Source organism: Zophobas morio, unplaced genomic scaffold (assembly GCF_036711695.1).
Source record: "Zophobas morio isolate AGI-343-1 ecotype UQ-CSIRO unplaced genomic scaffold, CSIRO_AGI_Zmor_V1 ptg000008l, whole genome shotgun sequence".
Lineage (NCBI taxonomy): Eukaryota > Metazoa > Arthropoda > Insecta > Coleoptera > Tenebrionidae > Zophobas > Zophobas morio.
This window is the reverse complement of record NW_026972113.1, coordinates 12,417,265-12,439,487: the sequence shown is the minus strand read 5'-3', so window position 1 is coordinate 12,439,487 and position 22,223 is coordinate 12,417,265. Positions and strand designations below refer to the sequence as shown.

At 38.9% G+C, this 22,223-nt stretch overlaps 4 protein-coding genes across 8 annotated transcripts in view; 2 read left to right on the top strand and 2 right to left on the bottom strand.

Annotated features, from left to right (window-relative positions):
* LOC135125366 (neurexin-4) overlaps positions 1 to 7,012 on the bottom strand; it is a 39,157-nt gene extending 32,145 nt beyond the window's left edge. Inside the window, exons 1-3 of one of the 3 annotated variants that reach the window (XM_064050895.1) lie at positions 6,928 to 7,012; positions 1,948 to 2,052; positions 327 to 523 (exon numbers count right to left, since the gene is read on the bottom strand). In XM_064050895.1, coding sequence (XP_063906965.1) covers positions 327 to 523; positions 1,948 to 2,052; positions 6,928 to 6,988 — 363 coding nt within the window. In that variant the 5' untranslated portion in view covers positions 6,989 to 7,012. Of the gene's footprint in view, positions 1 to 6; positions 204 to 326; positions 524 to 1,947; positions 2,053 to 6,927 lie in introns of those variants that run through there. The other 2 variants (XM_064050896.1, XM_064050897.1) reach the window with 2 other exon arrangements.
* A 565-nt stretch (positions 7,013 to 7,577) lies between these two features.
* Positions 7,578 to 12,156, top strand: LOC135125369 (E3 ubiquitin-protein ligase Iruka-like). 2 transcript variants are annotated; one of them, XM_064050902.1, is made up of 6 exons: positions 7,578 to 7,661; positions 7,712 to 7,819; positions 8,021 to 8,109; positions 8,231 to 8,442; positions 11,661 to 11,927; positions 11,981 to 12,156. In XM_064050902.1, exons 1-6 carry the CDS (start codon positions 7,578 to 7,580, stop codon positions 12,112 to 12,114), a joined length of 894 nt encoding a protein of 297 aa, XP_063906972.1. In that variant the 3' UTR covers positions 12,115 to 12,156. The 2 variants fall into 2 exon arrangements, with proteins under 2 accessions (XP_063906972.1, XP_063906971.1); XM_064050901.1 differs by having other exon boundaries at positions 8,021 to 8,145.
* Positions 12,157 to 12,380: 224 nt separating this feature from the next.
* LOC135125368 (tubulin alpha chain-like) lies at positions 12,381 to 14,074 on the top strand. Its single transcript, XM_064050900.1, has 4 exons — positions 12,381 to 12,551; positions 12,597 to 12,816; positions 12,866 to 13,695; positions 13,746 to 14,074. The coding sequence occupies exons 1-4, from the start codon at positions 12,549 to 12,551 to the stop codon at positions 14,013 to 14,015; spliced, it is 1,323 nt and encodes a 440-aa protein (XP_063906970.1). The 5' UTR covers positions 12,381 to 12,548; the 3' UTR covers positions 14,016 to 14,074.
* Positions 14,019 to 21,553, bottom strand: LOC135125367 (coiled-coil domain-containing protein 186). Of its 2 annotated transcripts, none has more exons than XM_064050898.1 (5): positions 21,247 to 21,553; positions 20,865 to 21,197; positions 19,544 to 20,749; positions 19,266 to 19,415; positions 14,019 to 14,166 (listed from the first exon to the last, which is right to left on the bottom strand). In XM_064050898.1, the coding sequence occupies exons 1-5, from the start codon at positions 21,430 to 21,432 to the stop codon at positions 14,107 to 14,109; spliced, it is 1,935 nt and encodes a 644-aa protein (XP_063906968.1). In that variant the 5' UTR covers positions 21,433 to 21,553; the 3' UTR covers positions 14,019 to 14,106. The 2 variants fall into 2 exon arrangements, with proteins under 2 accessions (XP_063906968.1, XP_063906969.1); XM_064050899.1 differs by lacking the exon at positions 14,019 to 14,166 and adding an exon at positions 19,470 to 19,486.
* Between the last annotated feature and the right edge of the window lie 670 nt (positions 21,554 to 22,223).

Below are 22,223 nucleotides of genomic sequence, written 5' to 3'. Positions count from 1 at the left end.
AAGCACCTCGGTCTCTCCTTGCGTATCAGTAAAGCTCCTCCACGCCTCCCCGTCATCCGAAAACTGGACAACGTATTCAGTAACAAACTCGCTGGACCCCTTCCGCCCTTGCGTACTTATCGACCTGATCTCTCTAAATCCCCCCAAATCCATTGTTAGAAAGTGAAAATACGTGCTCTCGTCTGGACTCCAAGCCGATTCTCCTACAGCCAAGTGTCTTTGTTAGAAAGAGAACTCACACCAACCGTCACAACAACCACTACAGCCACAATGTTAATTGACAACAAAGTTAAAAAGCGAAAACGTGCACATCTTGGTAATCTCACCATTGCGTTACCACTGGGCTCTTTGTACTCGGCGTAATCTAACCCATTTGTACCATAACTGATGGTGTACTCCATGACGTACTCGTTGCTGTGAGGCCGACCACGTGTCCGGATTCGGGTCACGTTTTTCACTTGACCCAAGTCGACGATCAGCTGCTGATCAAAGTCATTCTCCTCGGCGCTCCACGCGTGCCCACCTTTGTAAGACCCGGGTTAAAGAAAAAAGTTTGTACCTAGATAGTAGGGCACGGGCGAGATCCAGGTTTGCGATGTAAATTTTCAAGCGACAAATAATACTCATGCAATCGATAAATACGGGTCAAAATTGCATGCAACACATCGATTTGTGCCATACTACGGGTGGTACGGGCGGGGTGGAGGTCGGGCGATCGAAGCAGGCCGGATTCGAATTTTTAAAATTGACTTGGCACACCCGGTGCATTCCCAAATCGATCACCCGACTGACCCACCCACAAATCATGGAATGGTAAACAAAACAACCCATCTCCTGAACCATTTATTAAAAAAATCCCACACAATTTGACGAATTTTATACCAATCCCTCTCCCCTGACAAAATCTGACACCTTTTCCTACAATTTAAAATTAAACACCCGAATCACACGCTCGGTAGCGTAAAAAATACTTTAAAACGTTTTTATACTTTATATCATGATCTTTACATGCTTGATCTAACGGATTAATACCTCTCTCACTCAAAACTATTTATTACGTCAATTCTTGTCACACTTTTGGAAAAACTTGGCACAATAATCGTCGTCTGGACTCAACAAAGCGACCGAATTTTCCACAATTTCCTCAAACCCTATCTCCCTGAAAAACATTTTTTCGTTTTGAAAATTCATAGCAACCGCTACACAGTGCTCATCGTCCAGAAGCATCTCATGAAACACCCACTCTTTCAATTTTTCCCCCCGAAAAAACACCTCCGTGTCATCAACAATCCCCTCCTTTTTCAACACGGGTGTGTTAATTTTAAAACTAACATCCTGTAGATTTATCGTAACCCCAATCCCCACCGCCTTTAAATAACTTTCCTTCAAACACCAATGTCTATAAAACGCCGCCAATATCTCCCGATTTACACCATAGCTTTTAATAGTTAGCCACTCTTTCTCCGAAAAAGTTCTTTTCATCACCCGAAAATACTCCTCCAGGGTTTTCCCCCTCGGAAACTCCATTTTCGCCACATCCACCCCCAACAACCCGCCCCCCACTCCCCCGGCCATCACCGTAAAATCCCCCTGATGCGACACGTTGAACTGAACCCCCTCGAACTCCCTCTCGCCCAAAAACGGTTTCCCTTTTTCGTCCCTCGTAAAGCGGATCTCCTCGTACTTCGCCCCTTTAACCTCGCTAACGAACTTTCGCATCATCAGTCTACCGATTAGGGACGCTTTGAAATCATTTTTGAAAACGAATCTCGCTAAACGCTCTTTCTCTTCGGGTTGGATGCAAGATGTGGCTTGTGAAATGTCCGCGTGAGATGGGTGCCATTTCGTGAAATTGAAAGCCCAACGCACGTTCGTGGACATTTTGGTTAGTACGGACCTGGATAAGAGAAATTTACCATTCCATGATGGGGTTCGGGCTGGACTTACCCCAGAGGCGGGCGTTTTCGGGGCCACGGCTGGGCAAGGAGGAGGTGGCGCTTAAGGCGGCCCTGTCTAATAATGCAGTGTTGCATTCGTATTCGTTGTAGAAATCTGAAATGAGAGGATTTTATAATGGAAATGTGATCAAGTTGGCAAAGCAAGTCAAATTATATCAAGAGAAGTCACGTCCAGACCAGATAGCTAAGGGTAAGTCAGGTTAACGCTAATTAGTTAAAAATAAGTCAGATCAAGGTAAGTCAGATCAAATAAGTTAGATCAGATCAAATCCAATTAGCTCAAAGAAAGTCAGTTGAAGGCAAAACAGGTCAAGTCAGATCAAGTGAAGGCAAGTCAGGTCAAGGAAGTCAGGCCAACGCAAATCAAAAAAAGTCAGCTCATGTCAGGCAAACTCCAGTCAAGGCAAGTCAGGTCAGGACAAGTCAGATCGGGCCAATCCAAATCAGATCATACCAAGGCAAGTCAAATCAAGTCTAGCCAAGGTAAGTCAAATTGTGTTAAGTTAAGTCATATCAGGGCAAATTAGGTCAAGCCAAAACAGGTGATGTCAAAACAAATCAAATCAAGGCAAGTCAGGTAATATCAAACAAAGTCAAGTAAAGGCATATCATGTCAAGGCAAGTTATATTATCTCAACATAAGTCAGGTCAGAGAAAATCAGATCAATTCAAGCCAAGTCAGGTCATGTCAATCCAAGGCAAGTCAAGGTATGTCAAGCTAAGTCAGGTCAGGGAAATCCGGTTACGTCAAGCAACGTCAGATCAATCAAATCAGGGCAAGCCCGGTCAAGGTAGGCCAGATCGGGTCATGCCCAGCCAAGTCAAATGAAGTCAAGTCAAGTTAGGTCATATCATGAGTTAGTCGGTACAGGCAAATCTAATTATATCAAACTAAGTCAGCTCAGGGCAACTCAGTTCAAGGAAAGTCAGCTCAAGGCAAACAGGTCAAGTCAGATCAGGTGGCAGATCAAGGAAAGTCAGACCAAAACAAGGCAAGTCAAGAAAAGTTAGGCCAAGGTGAGGCAAATGAAGTCAAGGCAAGTCAGAACAGGTAATGTGATGGAGTCAAATTAGGATAAGTTAGGTCATTCAAGGTATCTCATATTATGTCAAACAAAGTCAAGCCAGGGCAAGTCTCGTCAAGGTAAGTTAGGTTATGTCAAGCTAAGTCAGGTCATGCAAGTCAGATCAGGTCAATCCAAATCAGGTGACACCAAGCCAAGTCAAATCAAGTCAAACCAAGGCAAGTCAAATTGTGTCAAGATAAATCAGGTGAAATCAAGCCTAGTCAAGTCGGGCCATGACAAGCCAAGTTAGGTCATGTCAATTCAAGGCAAGCCAAGGTATCTCAGCAACGCCAGTTAGTTAAAGGTAAGTCAGGTCAAGGTAAATCAGGTCAAAAAAGTCAAGTCAAGAAAAGTCAAGGCAAGTCAGGTTATGTCAAGCAGTCAGGTCAGGACAAGTTAGGTCAAGACAAGCTAAGTTTGGTCAAGGCTAGTCAGGTTAAACCAAGTCAGGCCACGTCAATTTAAATAAAGTCAGGTCAGGATGTGTCATGTTATGTCGAACAAAGTCAAGCTAAAGCAAGTCACGTCAAGGCAAGTTAGATTGTCAAGCTAAGTCAGGCCGCGCAAGTCAGATCGGGTCAATCCAAGTCAGGTCATACCAAGCCAAGGCAAGTCAAATTGTGTCAAGCTAAGTGAAGTCAGAACAAATTAGGTCAAGGTAAGGCAGATCGAGTCAAGCCAAATCAGGTGATGTCAAAATAAAACAAATCAAATCAAGACAGGGCATATCAGGGCATGACAAGCAAGATAGATTATGTCAAAATAAGTCAGGTCATGTCAATCCAAGGCAAGTCAAAGTATGTCAATCTAAATCAAGTCAGGGCAACCCGCTTACGTCAAGCAACATCAGGTCAATCAAGATAAACCAGATCGGATCATGACGAGCCAAGTCAAATGAAGTCAAGTCAAGTCAAATCAGATTATAAGCCAAGTCGGTCAACGCAAATCTAATTGTTGAAACTAAGTCAAGTCAGGGGGAGTCAGTTCAAGGCCAGTTAGATAAAGGAAAGTCAGCTCAAGGCAAACAGGTCAAGTCAGATTAGGTGTAGTCAAGGTAGATCAAGGAAAGTCAGACCAAAACAAGGCAAGTCAAGAAAAGTTAGGCCAAGGCGAGTCAAATGAAGTCAAGGCAAGTCAGAACAAGTAACGTGATGGAGTCAAATTAGGATAAGTTAGGTCAAGGTATCTCATATTATATCAAACAAAGTCAAGCCAGGGCAAGTCACGTCAAGTAAGTTAGGTTATGTCAAACTAAGTCAGGTCATGCAAGTCAGATCGGGTCAATCCAAATCAGGTCATACCAAGCCAAGTCAAATCAAGTTAAACCAAGGCAAGTCAAATTGTGTCAAGCTAAATCAGGTGATGTCAAGTCAAGCGAAATCAGGTGATATCAAGCCTAGTCAAGTCAGGCCATGACAAGCCAAGTCAGGTCATGTCAATCCAGGACAAGTCAAGGTATGTCAGCAACGTCAGTTAGTTAAAGGTAAGTCAGGTCAAGGTTAATCAGGTCAAAAAAGTCAAGTTAAGAAAAGTCAGGGCAAGGCAAGTCAAATGAAATCACCTCATGTCAGGCTAACTCCGGTCAAGGCAAGTCATGTTATGTCAAGCAGTCAGGCCAGAACAAGTCAGGTCAAGACAAGCCAAGTTATGTCAAGCTATGTTAGGTCAGGGTTAGTCGGATTATACACCAAGTCAGGCCATGTCAATTTAAATAAAGTCAGGGCAAGGTGTGTCATGTCATGTCGAACAAAGTCAAGCAAAGCAAGTCACGTCAAGGCAAGTTAGATTATGCCAAGCTAAGTCAGGCCACGCAAGTCAGATCGGGTCAATCCAAGTCAGGTCATACCAAGCCAAGTCAAATTGTGTCAAGCTAAGTGAAGTCAGAACAAATTAGGTCAAGGTAAGGCAGATCGGGTCAAGCCAAATCAGGCGATGTCAAAACAAAACAAATGAAGTCAGGGCATGACAAGCAAGATAGATTATGTCAAGATAAGTGAGGTCAGAACAAGTCAGATCAATTCAAGCCAAGTCAGGTCATGTCAATCCAAGGCAAGTCAAAGTATGTCAATCTAAGTCAAGTCATGCCAAGCCCGGTCAAGATAAACCAGATCTGGTCATGACGAGCCAAGTCAAATGAAGTCAAGTCAAGTCAAATCAGATCATAAGCCAAGTCGGTTAACGCAAATCTAATTATTGAAACTAAGTCAGCTCAGGGCAAGTCAGTTCAAGGCCAGTTAGACAAAGTAAAGTCAGCGAAAGGCAAATAGGTCAAGTCAGATCAGGTGGAGGCAAGGCCAGTCAAATGAAGTCAAGACAAGTCAAATGAAGTCAGGTTGAACCAAGTCAGGTCATGACAATGTAAATGAAGTCAGGTCAAGGTATGTCAAACAAAGTCAAGTCAACGCAAGTCACGTGAAGGCAAATTAGGTTATGACAAGCTAAGTCAGGTCAGGCAAGTCAAATTGCGTCAAACTAAGACAAGTCAGAGCAAATTAGGTCAAGGGAAGGCAGATCGAGTCAAGTCAAGTTAGAATATGTCAAGATGAGTCAGGTCAATCCAAGGCAAATCAAGGTATGTCAAGTCAGGGCAATCTGGTTACGTCAAGCAACATCAGGTCAACCAAGTCAGGTAAATTTGGCGCAAGATAACCAAAAATTTTTTAGTCTCCATGAAAAACAAAAGTGGCAGACAGAAGAAATATTTAAATTAGGTCTTGTTAAAGAATATAATACAATATATAACACAAATGAAATATAATTAATTATATATTTCTTTGAGGAGACTTTTGAGCTGCAATGTATTCATTCTTTAAAATATTAACTACATGTAAACAACGTTAAAATTCATAATTTTCGTAGCATTCAGGAAATATGCACATAAATTAGTGCACAGAATTCCAAAAGTAACTTTTTTTTATCACATTCTATTACTGATATGTGACGCCTCGTGACATCGCTGTGTATTTAACCAGCAAATTAACCTTCCAGTTATAGTTTGTTTTCAATTCAACGAACACTTTCTCCAACATGAAAGCCACCATTTTATTATTATTTATATCGGGGTTGGCATATACAGCGGCTGCCATGGTGTGTCCACCATGTGAAAATTTTGCTTGCCATGAACCCCCAGAGTGTCCGTGCCCAAATAGTATACTTGGTTGGGGGACGTGCAAATGTTGCAGACAATGTTTTACCTTAGTTGGTGAGTATTTCATACTCTACAGTATGAAATTATTAGATGAGACACTTTGTATTTGTTTACAGTTTCATTTTTTGAGTGGCTGACGTCATTACAGCAAAAAATGAAGCATGTCCTACACCTATACGAGTAACAGGGCTGCACAAATGGTATTTGTCAATAATTTGAATACACAAAATGAAAAACTTGTGGATAGAATGCTCGACGCGCATGCTGGTCTTACCCCCACCCTTCCACACTTCCTGAAACGCACTCTAGACTCTAAAATTTTTTTTAAAAAACAAGTGTCTCATAAAAAATTTAGTCCCTAGGAATTTTAGTGGCTTTAAATTAAAAGAACTGCAGGTTATAACCCTGTCTGATTCTTCACTGCTACCTAATCCAATTAAATTAAATTAAATAAGCCGCAAGTCCCCACTAAAGCAAGGGTCAAGAGTCAGGATAAAAGTACGTAACAATGCCACCAAGTACAAGTTAATTATCAATAAACCATCATTAATATGCAAATCCATGTAGAACTTTCTACGAATCAGCAAATCACTCCTAGCAACAAACGCATCTCAGAGTCTTAAAATACCCTTTAAGGATCCCCAACTTGTGCACAAACAATCCTTATCGATTAATTCTCAAAACAAACTGAAAATTTCCCCTTATCACCACGTTATCTTATCACAACCCATCGTAATCACTATCGTTACGTTACCTGCCAGCACGCCCGCTCCACCAAGACACAAACACAAAAAAAGAAAATTGACGCTTTCCATCACATCACACGCTTTTCCCAGGCAATTTAGCTACGAAAAAAGTAAATTCGTGGTCACTTCGTTAAACAATTCGATCAAATCATCGCTATGACTCAAACGTCAACAAACGACAGTTACACCCATCCCAGTGTTGCCAACCCCCTCTGGTGATTTTGCGCCGCGTCCACGACCACTAGACTGACACCTCGTCGCACTTTCCTCCCGATTTTCCACAAAAAACAAAATCGTCGCCGATTAACGATCAAAAAACGCCGCTTCCGACCACACACAAATCCAGTGCGCATTTCCCCGTGACCTCGTGCCAACCTCTGGTGATTTCCGTCTGACGTGTGCGTTGCGTGTTCCTGTCTTTTGTCGTCTACGACCAGCACATCGGGCTCGGAAAATCGTTTGTGGGCGCTTTCCCGGCTTCGGCGAGGGGTTTTCTCGGCATTTTCGCCCGGTTTGTGTCTGGGTATTTTGTTTTCGGGCGGTTGGCAGCAAGTCGCTAAATTTGTTGTAGTTAATATGGTGGTCAAAAAAGGGCAGATTATCGTGAATTTCGATTAAATCTTTGAATTAAGTGTTACGAAGCGCAGAAAACGTGGAAATGGCAGAAGCGGCAGTGGAAGACCGGCCTCACCAGAAGTTCTATTGTCACATGTGCAACGTTCAATTCGAGAACGCCTCGGCTGTAAGTAATCAATGCTGATAATGGTTAGAATGTCAGTTTGGCCTTTGCAGAATTTCACTTGCCCACATTGCTCGGATGGGTTCATCGAGGAGCTACAGGAGATCCCGGAGAGCAGGGAGACGGGAGGGGACATCGACGAGGACGACGATAGCAGTGATGTAAGTATGGGGGCTCAGACAACCGGGTTATTCAAACAGTTCCCGAGGGACAAGCGCTCAAACCTTGCATTTCCAAAGCAAAACAGCCACGCCAACATCAAATCCATATTTACACAATCACCTGATAATTCAGATAATTGTTTCTAAAAGATCCAAGATAACAACTTATGCAAAAACCTCAACCCAATTTTCCCGTTCCAGATGGACTTTAACGAACTCCTATTGACCCCCGCTATGGAAGACTTCAGAACAGGACGTAACCGAACAGATGGTCACCGTAGCGGCAGAAGGTATGCAGTAAATCGCGCCAGGATAGTTCGGCCCAGGTTGGAACTTTAACCATTTCTAGCATGCTTTTAATCGGCTTCCGCGGCGCTCGAATCAAGGCATTAATTTACGCTTTTGTTGCAGGACGCTAACAAGACTAGCTTCTTCAAATTTGAGGCAGAACGTGCCATTCGAGAATCTTATACAGGATTTTATTGTAAATTTAGGAGTGGGCTTGAATTGGGGCGCAGCGGGAAACATGCAGCTGTTTTTGGGGAACCCGGGGGACTACGCGTGGGGGCGCGAAGGCCTCGACGCCATCGTCACGCAGTTGTTGAATCAAATGGACAGTACAGGTGAGTAAATACAGAGTCCATCGAGTGAACGGCTAATTTCATGGTTTCTCGACGATTCGTGAAAAAAATTTGCGCGATTTATAAAATGTCATAATATTTGTGGTTTATGAATCCGGCTTGATTTTACAACTTAACTTTGACATTGCAAACCAAATCTTCTGAAATCGTGCAAAGTTTTTAAGGTTATGGTACACGTGATAAATTACATTTTGCCTTTTTGTTTTAATATGTGTAGACTTCTTTTCACGACATGAAGCTTAAAATATGCTTAAAATAGAGAATTTGTATAAGGATTTTGGAATTAGGCTCCGCCCCATAATTGCAAAATCCATATTTCCCTTCAAAAATGTATCATTTTAACCATGTTTTAAATTTTTGTTGTGAAAAGATGGTAATGGTATTAAGAAAATAAAAAGGCAAAATATATGCCCCGCCCACCCACCCTATCTCAATTGTAATGATTCTTTTTTATTCGTCGTGAGCCAAAAGGGCGGAGCTTGACTGCAAAATTCATATTTCCTACAAAAATTTACTATTTTAAACGTGTTTCTAGTTTCTAAGAATAAAAATCATCACAATTGAGATGGGGCGGGTGGGCGGGGTTTATATTTTGCCTTTTTTTCTTAATATACATAGTATTCTTTGAACAATACTATACTCAAAAACATGTTTTTAAGTTCTTGTAACGAAATAAGTATTTTGCAGTTAAGCCCCGCCTCTTTTGATTCACCGCGAATAAAAAAAGTTATCACAATTGAGACAGGGCGGGTGGGCGGGCTTACATTTTTGTCTTTTTGTTTTAACATGTGTAGATTTCTTTTCACAACATGAAACTTAAAATATGCTTAAAATGGAAAATTTGTATAAGGATTTTGGAATTAGGCTCCTCCCCATAATTGCAAAATCCATATTTCCCTTCAAAAATGTATCATTTTAACCATACTTGAAGTTTTTTGTTGTGAAAAAATGGTAATGGTATTAAGAAAACAAAAAGGCAAAATATATGCCCCGCCCACCCACCCTATCTCAGTTGTAATGATTCTTTTTTATTCGTCGTGAGCCAAGAGGGCGGAGCTTAACTGCAAAATTCATATTTCCTACAAAAATTTACTATTTTAAACGTGTTTCTAGTTTCTAAGAATAAAAATCATCACAATTGAGAAGGGGCGGGTGGGCGGGGTTTATATTTTGCTTTTTTTTCTTAATATACATTGTATTCTTTGAACAATACCATACTCAAAAACATGTTTTTAAGTTCTTGTAACGAAATAAGTATTTTGTAGTTAAGCCCCGCCTCTTTTGATTCACCGCGAATAAAAAAAATCATCACAATTGAGACAGGGCGGGTGGGCGGGCTTACATTTTTGTCTTTTTTTTTTAACATGTGTAGATTTCTTTTCACAACATGTAACTTAAAATATGCTTAAAATGGAAAATTTGTATAAGGATTTTGGAATTAGGCTCCGTCCCGTAATTGCAAAATCCATATTTCCCTTCAAAAGTGTATCATTTTAACCATACTTTCAGTTTTTTGTTGTGAAAAGATGGTAATGGTATTAAGAAAACAAAAAGGCAAAATATATGCCCCGCCCACCCACCCTATCTCAGTTGTAATGATTCTTTTTTATTCGTCGTGAGCCAAGAGGGCGGAGCTTAACTGCAAAATTCATATTTCCTATAAAAATTTACTATTTTAAACGTGTTTCTAGTTTCTAAGAATAAAAATCATCACAATTGAGATGGGGCGGGTGGGCGGGGTTTATATTTTGCCTTTTTTTCTTAATATACATAGTATTCTTTGAACAATACCATACTCAAAAACATGTTTTTAAGTTCTTGTAACGAAATAAGTATTTTGCAGTTAAGCCCCGCCTCTTTTGATTCACCGCGAATGAAAAAAATCATCACAATTGAGACAGGGCGGGTGGGCGGGCTTAAATTTTTGCCTTTTTGTTTTAACATGTGTAGATTTCTTTTCACAACATGAAACTTAAAATATGCTTAAAATGGAGAATTTGTATAAGGATTTTGGAATTAGGCTCCGCCCCATAATTGCAAAATCCATATTTCCCTCCAAAAATGTATCATTTTAATGTCATGTTTTAAGTTTTTTGTTGTGAAAAGATGGTTATGGTATTCAAAATTTTGCTCGATAAAGAACTGTCATTTAAAATTTTGTAGAGCTTAATTCCATAAAGTTATCTAGGAATCCCAGCAAATATTTTTAGGTTATGTTGTAATAATAAAACTCAATATTTATTACTTTAAAAAAATAAACTATGATAACACCTAAACGTGCTCGCTGCGCTCGTATTTTTACCGTTCTTTTTTTATAATTGCCCCAATGAAAATATTTACGAACATTTACGAATAATTGTCAAGATGTCCGTGTCAAGCTAAATTGCTTCGGAAAAAATACCCTCCAAAATGCGAGCACAGCGAGCACGTCCACAGTTCCACAGTCGGTAATGGTCACAAAATAATTTTTAAACACGCTTTTTGAAACAACAATAATATTTAATATTTGATTCATAATTTAGCTTCTCGCTGAAATTGCTCGCTGCGCTCGCCTTCTGAACGTTCTCTTTGTTTTAATACCTCAAATAATTTATTAATTTACGAATCATTCTGAAGATGTCCGTCCCTGTCAAGCTAAATTACTTTGAAAAAATCATGGTCTAAAATGGGAGCGCAGCGAGCACGTTCACGATATGACAGTTCCACAGTCAGTAATGATCACAAAACAATTTTTAAAAACGCTTTTTTTAAACAATATTTTGGTTATCTTTTTTTTCTTGGATAATTAAAACATTTACGAATCAATCTCAAGGTGTCCCTGTCAAGGTAAATTACCATGGAAAGTAAAACGGCCTCAAAAAGGCGAGCGCAGCGAGCACATTCAGGATATTTGAGTTCTTTAGTCACTTAAGATCACAAAATAATTTTTCAACAGACTTTGTAAACAACAGTAATATTTTAGCTAATAATTTAGCTCCTCGGACGTGCTCGCTGCGCTCCCATTCTGAATGGTCTATAATTAAACATTTTTAATTATTATTAAATTTTTGTTGTCAAAATCTGACCTGAGTTGACATTACATGATATGACCTGACCTGACCTGAACTAAGCTAAGCTGGAGGGCCAAGAAATTTCTGTCTAATTAACTAGACTATTTTTTAATGTTGGTATTATTGGGTTTAACAATGTCATCGTTGCAGGACCGCCTCCTGTGTCAAAAGAAGTAATAGACGCTCTACCAATCATAAACGTGAAAGCGGATCAGGTGGACGCCAAGTTACAATGTTCCGTGTGTTGGGAAGACTTCATGTTGGGCGAGAACGTCCGACAGTTACCATGTACCCACATCTACCATGAACCATGCATACGGCCATGGCTAGAGCTGCATGGTACATGTCCCATATGTAGGCAGAATTTAATAACTGACGAACAAAGTAGTGACTGTAATCAAGATTCGTCAAGTGGGGGTTAGTTCTACTCACTAATCCGGTCAATTTTTTTCATTGTTGTTTGATTGCAGGACAAGATAGCGTCAACATATTGCAAAACATCTTACTACCCGCCCACAACGCGTCAAGTAGTTCGAGTTCTTTAGAAAATTCCAGACCTACTCATTCTAGATCTAATTCTAATAATACAGATTCTATGATGTAATCCATAGCAGTTACTCTATTAGAAATATAACGCTTGCTACAAGTTCGTTTTCCGAAGGATTATTCTTGCTTTACGTGGAAAGAGTAAAATGTTTTGGTGGTGAAAAACATTTTAATCGTTCCTTGTTGTTAATCTACATATGAAAATAAAACTGTATAGACTGGAAGTGTGTTATTTTGCAAGTTACTCTGAGAATGTCAAAGCACTTGGTTTGACCATGATGTATTTATTGATGACACTGTTGTGATAATAAATCTTAGAATCTATTCTCTCTTTGTTTGAGTGACAAACTTACGAATCAAGTGGCTGCCATCGTCTCCATGGCTCCACCCCTGGCATGAAGTAAACAAACTTTTCAAAATTTCGACGAGTTTCGCACATCCAAATCGTATGTAATTTAAATTTGTGTGTTAAATTTTTGAAGAGGCGCCAGAATGGTAAGTTACGTCACCATCTCCACACCCAACACGCTTCAGTTGTAGAGGGAATGTATTTCCGTCCACATCGGCCAAGCCGGCGTCCAGATCGGGAACACCACGTGGGAGCTGTACTGTCTGGAGCACGGGATACAACCCGACGGGAGCCTGAAGGACCAGAGCGAGATCGTATCTGACAACTGCTACGGCACCTTCTTCTACGAAGTGGAGAACGGGAACATGGTCCCCAGGTCCCTCATGGTGGACCTGGAGCCCACGGTGGTCGGTAGGTAGCCACAACCCGCCCGAACCCTCACCCCCTTACCCCAATTTAGACGAAGTCCGGACCGGCAAGTACAAACAACTCTACCACCCGGAGCAACTCATCACCGGGAAAGAGGACGCCGCTAATAACTACGCCCGCGGCCACTACACCATAGGCAAAGAAATGATCAGCGTGGTCATGGACAAGCTCTCCAAGATGGCCGAGCAGTGCTCCGGCTTGCAAGGTTTCCTCGTCTTCCACTCCTTCGGCGGCGGCACCGGCTCCGGCTTCACTTCCCTCCTCATGGAGAACCTCTCCGAGGAGTTCGGCAAGAAAAGCAAGCTCGAGTTCGTCATCTACCCCGCGCCCCAGGTGTGCACCGCCGTCGTGGAACCCTACAACTCCATCCTAACCACGCACACCACCCTGGGCCACACCGACTGCGCCTTCATGGTGGACAACGAGGCCATCTACGACATCTGTCGCAAGAAATTAGGGATCGAGCGCCCCAACTACATCAACCTCAACCGGCTGATCAGCCAGGTGGTGTCGTCCATCACGGCGTCGCTGCGCTTCGACGGCGCCCTCAACGTGGACTTGACGGAGTACCAGACCAACCTGGTGCCCTACCCGCGCATCCACTTCCCGCTGGCGTCGTACGCGCCGGTGGTGTCCTCCGACAAGGCCTTCCACGAGGGGATGTCGGTGTCGGAGATCACGTCGGAGCTGTTCGAGTCGAGCAACCAGATGGTCAAGTGCGACCCGCGCCACGGCAAGTACATGGCGTGCTGTCTGCTGTACCGGGGGGACGTGGTGCCCAAGGACGTGAACGCGTCGATAGCGCAGATGAAGACGAAGAGCAACATCCGATTCGTCAACTGGTGTCCGACGGGGTTCAAGGTATAGACGATTTTTTTTTTCAAACTTAGCGCTAACGATGATTGTTTTAGGTGGGGATTAATTACCAGCCGCCCACGGTGGTGCCTGGGGGGGATTTAGCGCGCGTGCAGAGGGCGGCGTGTATGCTGTCGAACACGACGGCCATCGAGTCGGCGTGGAATAAGCTGAACAAGAAGTTCGATTTGATGTTTGCGAAGAGGGCGTTCGTGCACTGGTACATCCATGAGGGGATGGAAGAGGGCGAGTTTAACGAGGCGAGGGAGGATCTGGCGATGTTGGAAAAGGACTACGAGGAGGTTTCGATCGACGATATTGACTGAATCATCGTTTCATACATTTATTCGACTTTTTAGATACATACAATAAATTATTATTCTTAGTTACGTTTAATTAATACTTGGTATAATACAATTATGATTTGAGAAGGGTGTTTAGTCGATCGATTTCTTTGCCCAGAGTGTCCACGTTCTCCTGAACAAACGGGATTGGTCAGACAATGCGGGCTTAAAGAATGGGCAGCGATTTTTTATTTGGGGCCAACATTTTTCCCAAAAAGGATTTCCAATTTTTTTTTAAATTTTAAAAATGGCAGGATTCTTGAAAAGTCTGAAGATTAGGAATGTAACAATCTTCACAGTATTTCTTTCAAATTTTCAGTAGGCATGTACACAATTTTTTAATGTTCCAAAATTCAGAAGATTCCAAATTACAAAATTGTATAAATTCCAAATTATTAAAATTTGTCTTTTTTTCAGAAATTCGTATTTTGAAAATAAGATTGCCAGTTTCAAAATAACATTCGTTTTTAAAATCCTCAGCACAACTTTCAAATTTAAAAATACTCAAAAATTGACATTTTTAACAAGTTGCTTAAAAATAGTTCAAAATTTTTCAAGTAAACAATCTTCGAATTTCTATTTTCAAAAACGAAAAAAGTAACAAAAAAGCCAGAAATAATAACGAAAAAACAAAAAAAAAACGCGGTAAAAATTGACAAGGTAATAAAGGCTACAAAAAAGCACAAAAAAACAGATAAAGTAGCAAAAAACGACCGAAAAAGGCAGATAAAAATGGGGACAAAATTAAAAAAGCGGTTAAAAAAAGACACAAATATCAAAAAAGAACAAAAAACAGAACAAATAGCAAAAAACGCTCAAAAGAACGACAAAAGAGATTATAAAAGCCATGAAAAAAACCCGCAAAGGTCAACAACAAAATAAGTATGAAGAAAAAAATCATGACCAACAAAAAAAAATGAAAAAAAGGTAAAAAAATGAACCGGAAAAAAGGAACAAAAGACAAAGTAAAAAAAAGCGCCAAAAAAGCAAAAAGTAACAAAAATCACCCAAAGAGATAAAAAGAAGCGACAAAGAAAAAAGACAACAAAAAAAGTAGCAAAGAGAAAGACAAAAACATGCAACAAAAAAAAAGGTGATAAAAAGACGCCAAAAAAACGCAAAAAAGGTTAAAAAAATAAGACGAAAAAACATCAAAAATCGACACAAAAAAGTCAACAAAAAAAATCATGACAACAAAAAAGGCGCAAAAAAATAACAAAATAAAAACTACGAATAAATAAGAAACAAAATGTGTGAAAAATAATGATAAAATAAACAAAAATTAAGCGACAAAAAAACAAAAGTCGGAAAAAATAATAAAAACCACCCTAAACTGGCGAAAAAATTACGACGAAAATGTCACACTCAAAAAAAAAGGACAAAAAAAATCAAAAAACGAAAAAAAAAGAAGTATAAAAAAAGAAACGAATAAACGCAATAACAAAGAAACAAAAAAAAGACAAAAAGTACTATATAAAAGGCGAAAAAATACCAAAAAAAAAAATGCAAAAATGAGGCCAAAAGTGACAAAGAAAAGGACAACAAAAAAGTAGAAAGGAGAACGACAAAAAATGCAACAAAAGAAAGGTGATAAAAAGATTTTAAAAAAACGAGAAAAATCTCAAAGAAAAGGGTAAAAAAACAAGCCGAAAAAACCACCAAAAAAGGCAACAAAAGAAAGAAAAAAAACGTGACAACAAAAGGCAACAAAAAATCAACAGAAAAAAAAGGATAACAAAAAAAGGCGAAAAAATAGGGAACAAAATATCCAAAAAAGTGACAAAACAAATAAAAATTAAACAAGGAAAAAACACCAAAAGTCGGAAAAAGTAACAAAAAGAATCCAAAAAAGGTGAAAAAATGAAAACAAAAAATCGACGAAAAAAGGAGATAAAAACACTCAAAAAAAAACTAAAAAAAGACCATAAAAAAATGACTAAACGCAATAATAAAAGAAAGTAACAAAAAACTTCCAAACAGACGAAAAAAGGTAACAAAAAACGCTGGTAAAAACAGGTAACAAAAAAAAGAAACGAAAAAAACAACATTAAAAAAACTGCAAAGATAAAGCAAAAAATGAAAAAACGCAATAATAAAAAGATAAAACCACAAAAAAGCGGCAAAAACGACCGATAAAAAGATACAAAAAAACGTAACCCGAAAAAAACACGAAAAAGAGAAAAAGGCGACGAAAGATCAACAGAAAAAAGGTCAACAAAAAAGATCAAGAAAAAGGTTAAAAAAACAAGTCGAAAAAACATCAAAAATCGCAAAAAACAACAAAAAAATCGTGACCACATAAAAAGAAACAAAAAATCAGCAGAAAAGGGGGCAACAAAAAAGAACGACGAAAAAATGGGGAACAAAATGTGCGAAAAAGTGACTAAATAAACAAAAATTAAACAACAAAAAAAACATCAAAAGTCGGAAAAAGTAACAAAAAGCACCCAAAAAATGCGCAAAAATGACAACAAAAAAGCGGCGAAAAAAAAGATAAAACACTTCAAAAAAAAACAAAAGGAATACAAAAATTAATAAACACAATAACAAAAAGCAAAGAAAGTAACAAAAAACGTCCAAACAGACCAAAAAAAAAAAGCAACAAAAAAAGGCACATAATTAAAAGAAGGGAACAAAAAAAGTACGAAGAAAACAACATTAAAAAAACTGCAAAAATAAAGCAAAAAAATAAAAAACAGAAATGAAAAAACGCAACAAAAAAAAAGAAAAAGAAAACAACAAAAAAGTTCGAAAAAAACACCAAAAAATCCCCCCAAAAAAAGCGTCAAAAAAAACGTAAAAAAAGGAACACAAAAAATCACAAGAAATCAGCAGCAAAAATTTTGAAACAACAAGAAAAACGACTAAAAAAAGGAACAAAAAGACGCAAAATGACAAAATTAACAAAAAAAATGGGCAAACAACCAAAGAGAAATTTAAAAAATAAAAAAAAAACAGCCAAAAAAAAGGCGAAAAAGGCGGCTAAAAAATGCACAGAAAAACAAAGAGAAATTAAAAAATAAATTAAAAAAAAAACTAAAAATGAAAAAAAGTGAGAGAAAGAACAAAAAATCGATCAAAAAAATACCCAAAAAAAACTTCGTAAAAAAAACAAGCCGAAAAAACACCAAAAAAGAAAAAGGCAACAATCATGATGCAAAAAAAAAGACAAAAATCTGATAAAAAGTTGCAACAAAAAATGCAAAAACGCAATAACAAAAAGCATTAAAAAAATGGCAAAAACCACAAAAAAAGCGGAAAAAAGACCGATAAAAAGATGCAAAAAACCATGACCCGAAAAAAACACGAAAAAAAGAAAAAAGTGACAAAAGATCAACAGAAAAAAAGAGCAACAAGAAAACGACGAAAAATGGCGAAGGAAAAGCGCGACAGAAAATGAGAAAATATACAAAAATTAAACGACAAAAAAAACACCAAAAGTTGAAAAAAATTACAAAAAAAAAAACACTCAAAAAGGGGGATTAAAAAGCAAACAAGAAAAAACGGCGAAAAAATGCAAAAAAAAAGCAAGAGAGAGAGAGAGAGAGAGAGAGAGAACAAAAGCGATAAAAAGAACACCAAAAAAAGTCGAAAAAACACAAAACAAAAAATAAAAAAAACACCAAAAAAAAAGACAACGAAAAAATGGACAACAAAAGACAAAAATCTGATAAAAAAGGAGATAAAAACGTAACAAAAAAATGCAAAAGCGCAATAATAAAAAGCATAAAAAAAATACTTAAAAAGAAAAAAAAGCAAAAAAAAGGTTAACAAAAAAAAAACACGAAAATGGCGAACAAAAAGCACAAAAGTGACAAAATATACAAAAATTAAGCCACAAAAAATCAGTCTAAGAAAGTAACAAAAAAACACTAAAAAAAAAGGCGAAAGAGAGCAACAAAATAGCGACGAAAAAATGACATAAAAACGGACAAAAATCAAAAAGCGACAAATAGTCAACAGAAAAAAATGCAACAAGAAGCTTGAAAAATATAGGCGATAAAAAATAACACAAAAAACCGTCGGAAAAAACACCAAAAAAGGCGACGAACAAAAGGACAACAAAAGGCAAAAATCTGATAAAAAGGAGATTGAAATGCAACAAAAAATGCAAAAATGCACTAACAAAAAGCATTTCAAAAAATGTCAAAAACCACAAAACCGAAAAAAGAGAAAAAAGCGACAAAAGATCAACAGAAAAAAAAGGCCAACAAAAAAGCGACAAAAATGGCGAAGAAAAATCGCGACAAAAAATGACAAAATATACAAAAATTAAGTGACAAAAAAAAAACACCAAAAGTCGAAAAAAATAACAAAAAAAAAACACTCAAAAAGGGGGATTAATAAACAGCAAACACGAAAAAACGGCGAAAAAAAAGCAAATAAAAATACACAGAAAAACCATGACCAAAAACCATAAATAATGTAAAAAAATAATGCCATAAAATGTAAAAAAAATGCGAGAAAGAAAAAAAACACCAAAAAAAAACGCAACGAAAAAAAAGACGACAAAAGACAAAAATCTAATAAAAAAGGAGATAAAAACGCAATAATACAAAGCATACAAAATGACAAAACAACACCAAAAAGTGGCCAAAAGGCCGATAAAAATATACAAAAAACCAGTGACCTGAAAAAACACGAAAAAGAGAAAAGAAAAACAAGGCAACAAAAAAAACAGCAAAAGTCGAAGAAAATAACAACAAAACACTCAAAAAAAAAAGGCGTAAGAGAGCAACAAAAAAGCGACAAAAAAAAGACACAGGAAAGACAAAAACGATAAGAAAAGTCAAAAAGCGCCAAAAAATCAACAGAAAAAATCCAGCAAAAAGCTTGAAAATTACAAGCGATAAGAAAAACAAAAAACGATTGAAACCACAAGATTTTGTATCTTCGCAAAACTATTAAATACATATTTTTTCCAAAAATTTCATTTTCAAACTTCTTAAAAATGAAGTCTTAAGGTTCCCAAGGTTGTAAAATCCTCAAGGAAAACGTTGATATTTCGAAAAAGTAAAAATTGTCAAAACTTCAAAGCTCCTCAAAACTACCCAAAACTAATTCAACAATGTTCGAGAAAACTTTTTTATTTTGTTTTTTTTTCCGAAAAAGTAGAGTTACGAGTTTTATTAATGTTATGGATTTTTAAGAATTAGCTTTGTCTCGTGTAAAACAAATCCATTCCCCAAAAAATCGCTGCTGGACTTGCGAAAAAATCTTACATGCACCTACCTTCAAAGTGATATTTTTCAACAGGGCATCCTCCAGTACAGCCTGTAGCTTCCGATTTATATCTAGAGACAACTCGAGCGTGAGTTTATCATCAGCTACTCGACAGCTATACACGGATGCCATAACTCCATTCAACTTGGCTATGTTCGCCTAAAAAAAAACACCCTCTTTACCAAAAACTCCCCCAAAACACCCCTACATTACCAAAACTTGGAAGAAGACTGCATGAAAAAATTCACATTAAAACCCATCCACCCGACTGCGCCAATCACACTCACCTTATTATTATCCATCGTATTCGACGTGAGAGTCCCGGCCTGGTCCCTCAGCACGTAGCTCTGCAACAGCCTCGACTTCTTCTGCAGCTCCAGCACCAGAGTGTTCACGTGCTCCTCCAGGAAGTCCAGCTTCTCCGATTTCCGGGCGCTGATCCGTTGGAGCTTGACGATGTGCTCGATCAGGGTTTGTCGGTCGAGAGCGGCGTCGGGTTGGATGACCTTGACTTGTTCAGGCGAGCCGTTGGAGCGATCCACGTTCAAGGACGAGTTCGAGCTGCTGCTGCTCTTGTTCTCGAGGATTTCGTAGTGCTCGAGCTTCTTGCGGCACTGCTGGAGCTCCTTGTTTATTTCTTTCAAGGACAACTCGAACTTTCTTTTTAGTAATTTATTCTCGCCTTTGTGGTCACTCGCTTCTTGTTTAAACTTGTCGCACTGAGTCGTTTTGTCGGTTAAAGTCGTCCTCAAGGAGTCGAGTTCTTCGGTGAACTTCTGCCGTTCTTGTGCCACCTGGAGGGTCACCATCCCGCTCTTGGTCTCTTGTTCTTTGAGCGCCCTCTTCAGCAGGTTTTGCTCGCAGCTGAGTTGCTGCACTTTGGTTTCCAATGCCGTGAACTCCGACTGCAGCCGCACGTTCTTGTCGGTCAGCTGCTGGGTGAACAACAACAACTCGGCTTCGCGTTCCCTGCAGGCGACGATGTCGCTCTCCAGCTCCAGGTTCCTCTGCTTCAACAAACAAATCTGGTCGTTGCACCCCTTGTTTTGTTCTTGTTCGTGCTTCAGCTGGAGGTTCAACTGGTCTAAGAGCGTCGTCTTGGCCTGGAGGTCCGCACAGTCTTGTCTTTGTTGGTCTGCGCATGCCCGGAAGTCGCTCAGTTTCTGCTCCGTCTCCAAACGGTCACGCTCGAGTTGTTGTACCTTAAGAGAAAGATCGTTGTTTTCTTGTAACATATCTCTTTGTTTAGTTTGAAGCTTCTCCAGTTGGAGATTGAGGGCTTTGAGTTGTTGTTCTTTATCATCTTTTTCGTGCTTGAGGAGGATCAAGGTCGCTTGTTGTTCTTTGAGTTGTTGATCGAGCACGTGGGCGCGGTTATCCTGGGAGGTGTGGAATGTCTTTATGGATTCTTGCGCTTCGCGTTTGGCTTGCTCGATTACATCGGTGCTCTCTTTCACCTTTTTATTGAGTTCGTCAACTTTTGACTGACTTTCCTGTAAAGAAAGACATTTTTAAATTTTAAAGTGCCATCTGTCATTCGTGCTTTTTACAGAAAGGGTTTGCGTCTTTGCTACCCGCGTTATACGATTTTGTCACTTATGTACTTACTTTATGGAGTTGAATTTCTGTTTTCAAGCTATTCTGGGACCACTTCAGCTTGGTCTCCAAAGCATTCAAATCCGCCTTGACTTGCTCCAACTCCTGCTGGCAGTTCTTGTACTCGTAGCACTTGTTGTCGAACATCTGGCAAATCCGCGCCTTCTCAGACACCATCACTTGCACCTTATGCTGAATAATCTCGTTCTCGGCTACTTGTTCCTTGTATTTCTTCTCGATTTGTTCCTTCTGGTGCTTCACGTCCAGCACGTTCTTCTCGCTGATGGCGTACTTCACCACCATGGCTTCTTTTTCTTTCTGGGCGAGCTCCTTCTGCCTGGTCACCTAAAAATGTGGGTCAGTTTTTTAATTATTGATTCGAGTGGTGATTTACCAGGTCCAGTTTGGCCTCCAGGTTGGTGCACTTCTCCACTAGTTCTTTGATGCGGTCTTCGTGCGGTCTTGCATTTTCGTCGTTGTTGTTGCATGTCATGTCTTGTTTCAGTTCGACTTTGTTCGGGTCAGGTTTAGCAGGTGCTGAGGCCGGGGTGAGATCGGCGGGGGGCTGTGGGGGTTCCATTGCGGATTAGTGGTGGTTTAGCATTTTTTCGGCTGGAATGTCGCACTGGTTGTGGGGGTTTTCAGTAACATATTTTTGCTTCGACCTATAAACAAGATGGTTGGGGTAGGCAACCAGCACTGCGGAGATAAGAATGACAGCTGGGGAAGGTGCCAATATAAGAAAAATGAAACAGTGAAGGATCAAAAATCACAAATTTGGGTTATATAGGGTGAACTAAAGGGCAAACCAACAAAATTATAGTCTTATATCGCTAGAATTTAAAAATCGATCGTTCTATTTTTTGTAAAAAATTAATTTTAATTTGGGTGTATTGCTGGTTGCATAACCGATTTTTTATTTTTGTATTAGTTTTTGGGTACTTGTCTTTTTGTGTTTTTAAAATGTTGACAAATTTTTGAAGAATTTTTAAATTATGAGTTTTTTAGTTCTTTCTGTGTTGCTATTTTTGTACATTTTTGAAAAATAGATAATTTTGACTTTTTTTCTTTTTAGGTTTCTACGAAATTTGAAAGCTTTCTATTTGTTCACTAAAAATTTGAAAACCAGGACAAAATGCTTAACAATAATAACACTACTTACTCACTTCGAAGTTATTATCGAAAATATTTAGATAATATTGACAAATTTACTAATTGTAGCTGAAAATTAGAAAAATCTGACGCAAAAATACCCTACAATTTTGACGAATTTTTGAAAAGTAAGAAAATGTTCAAACTTGTTGTATTATTGGTTTTAGAGAAATTTTTGAAAACCAGAAAATTTTCACTTTTCTGTCATTTTCGGTGTTT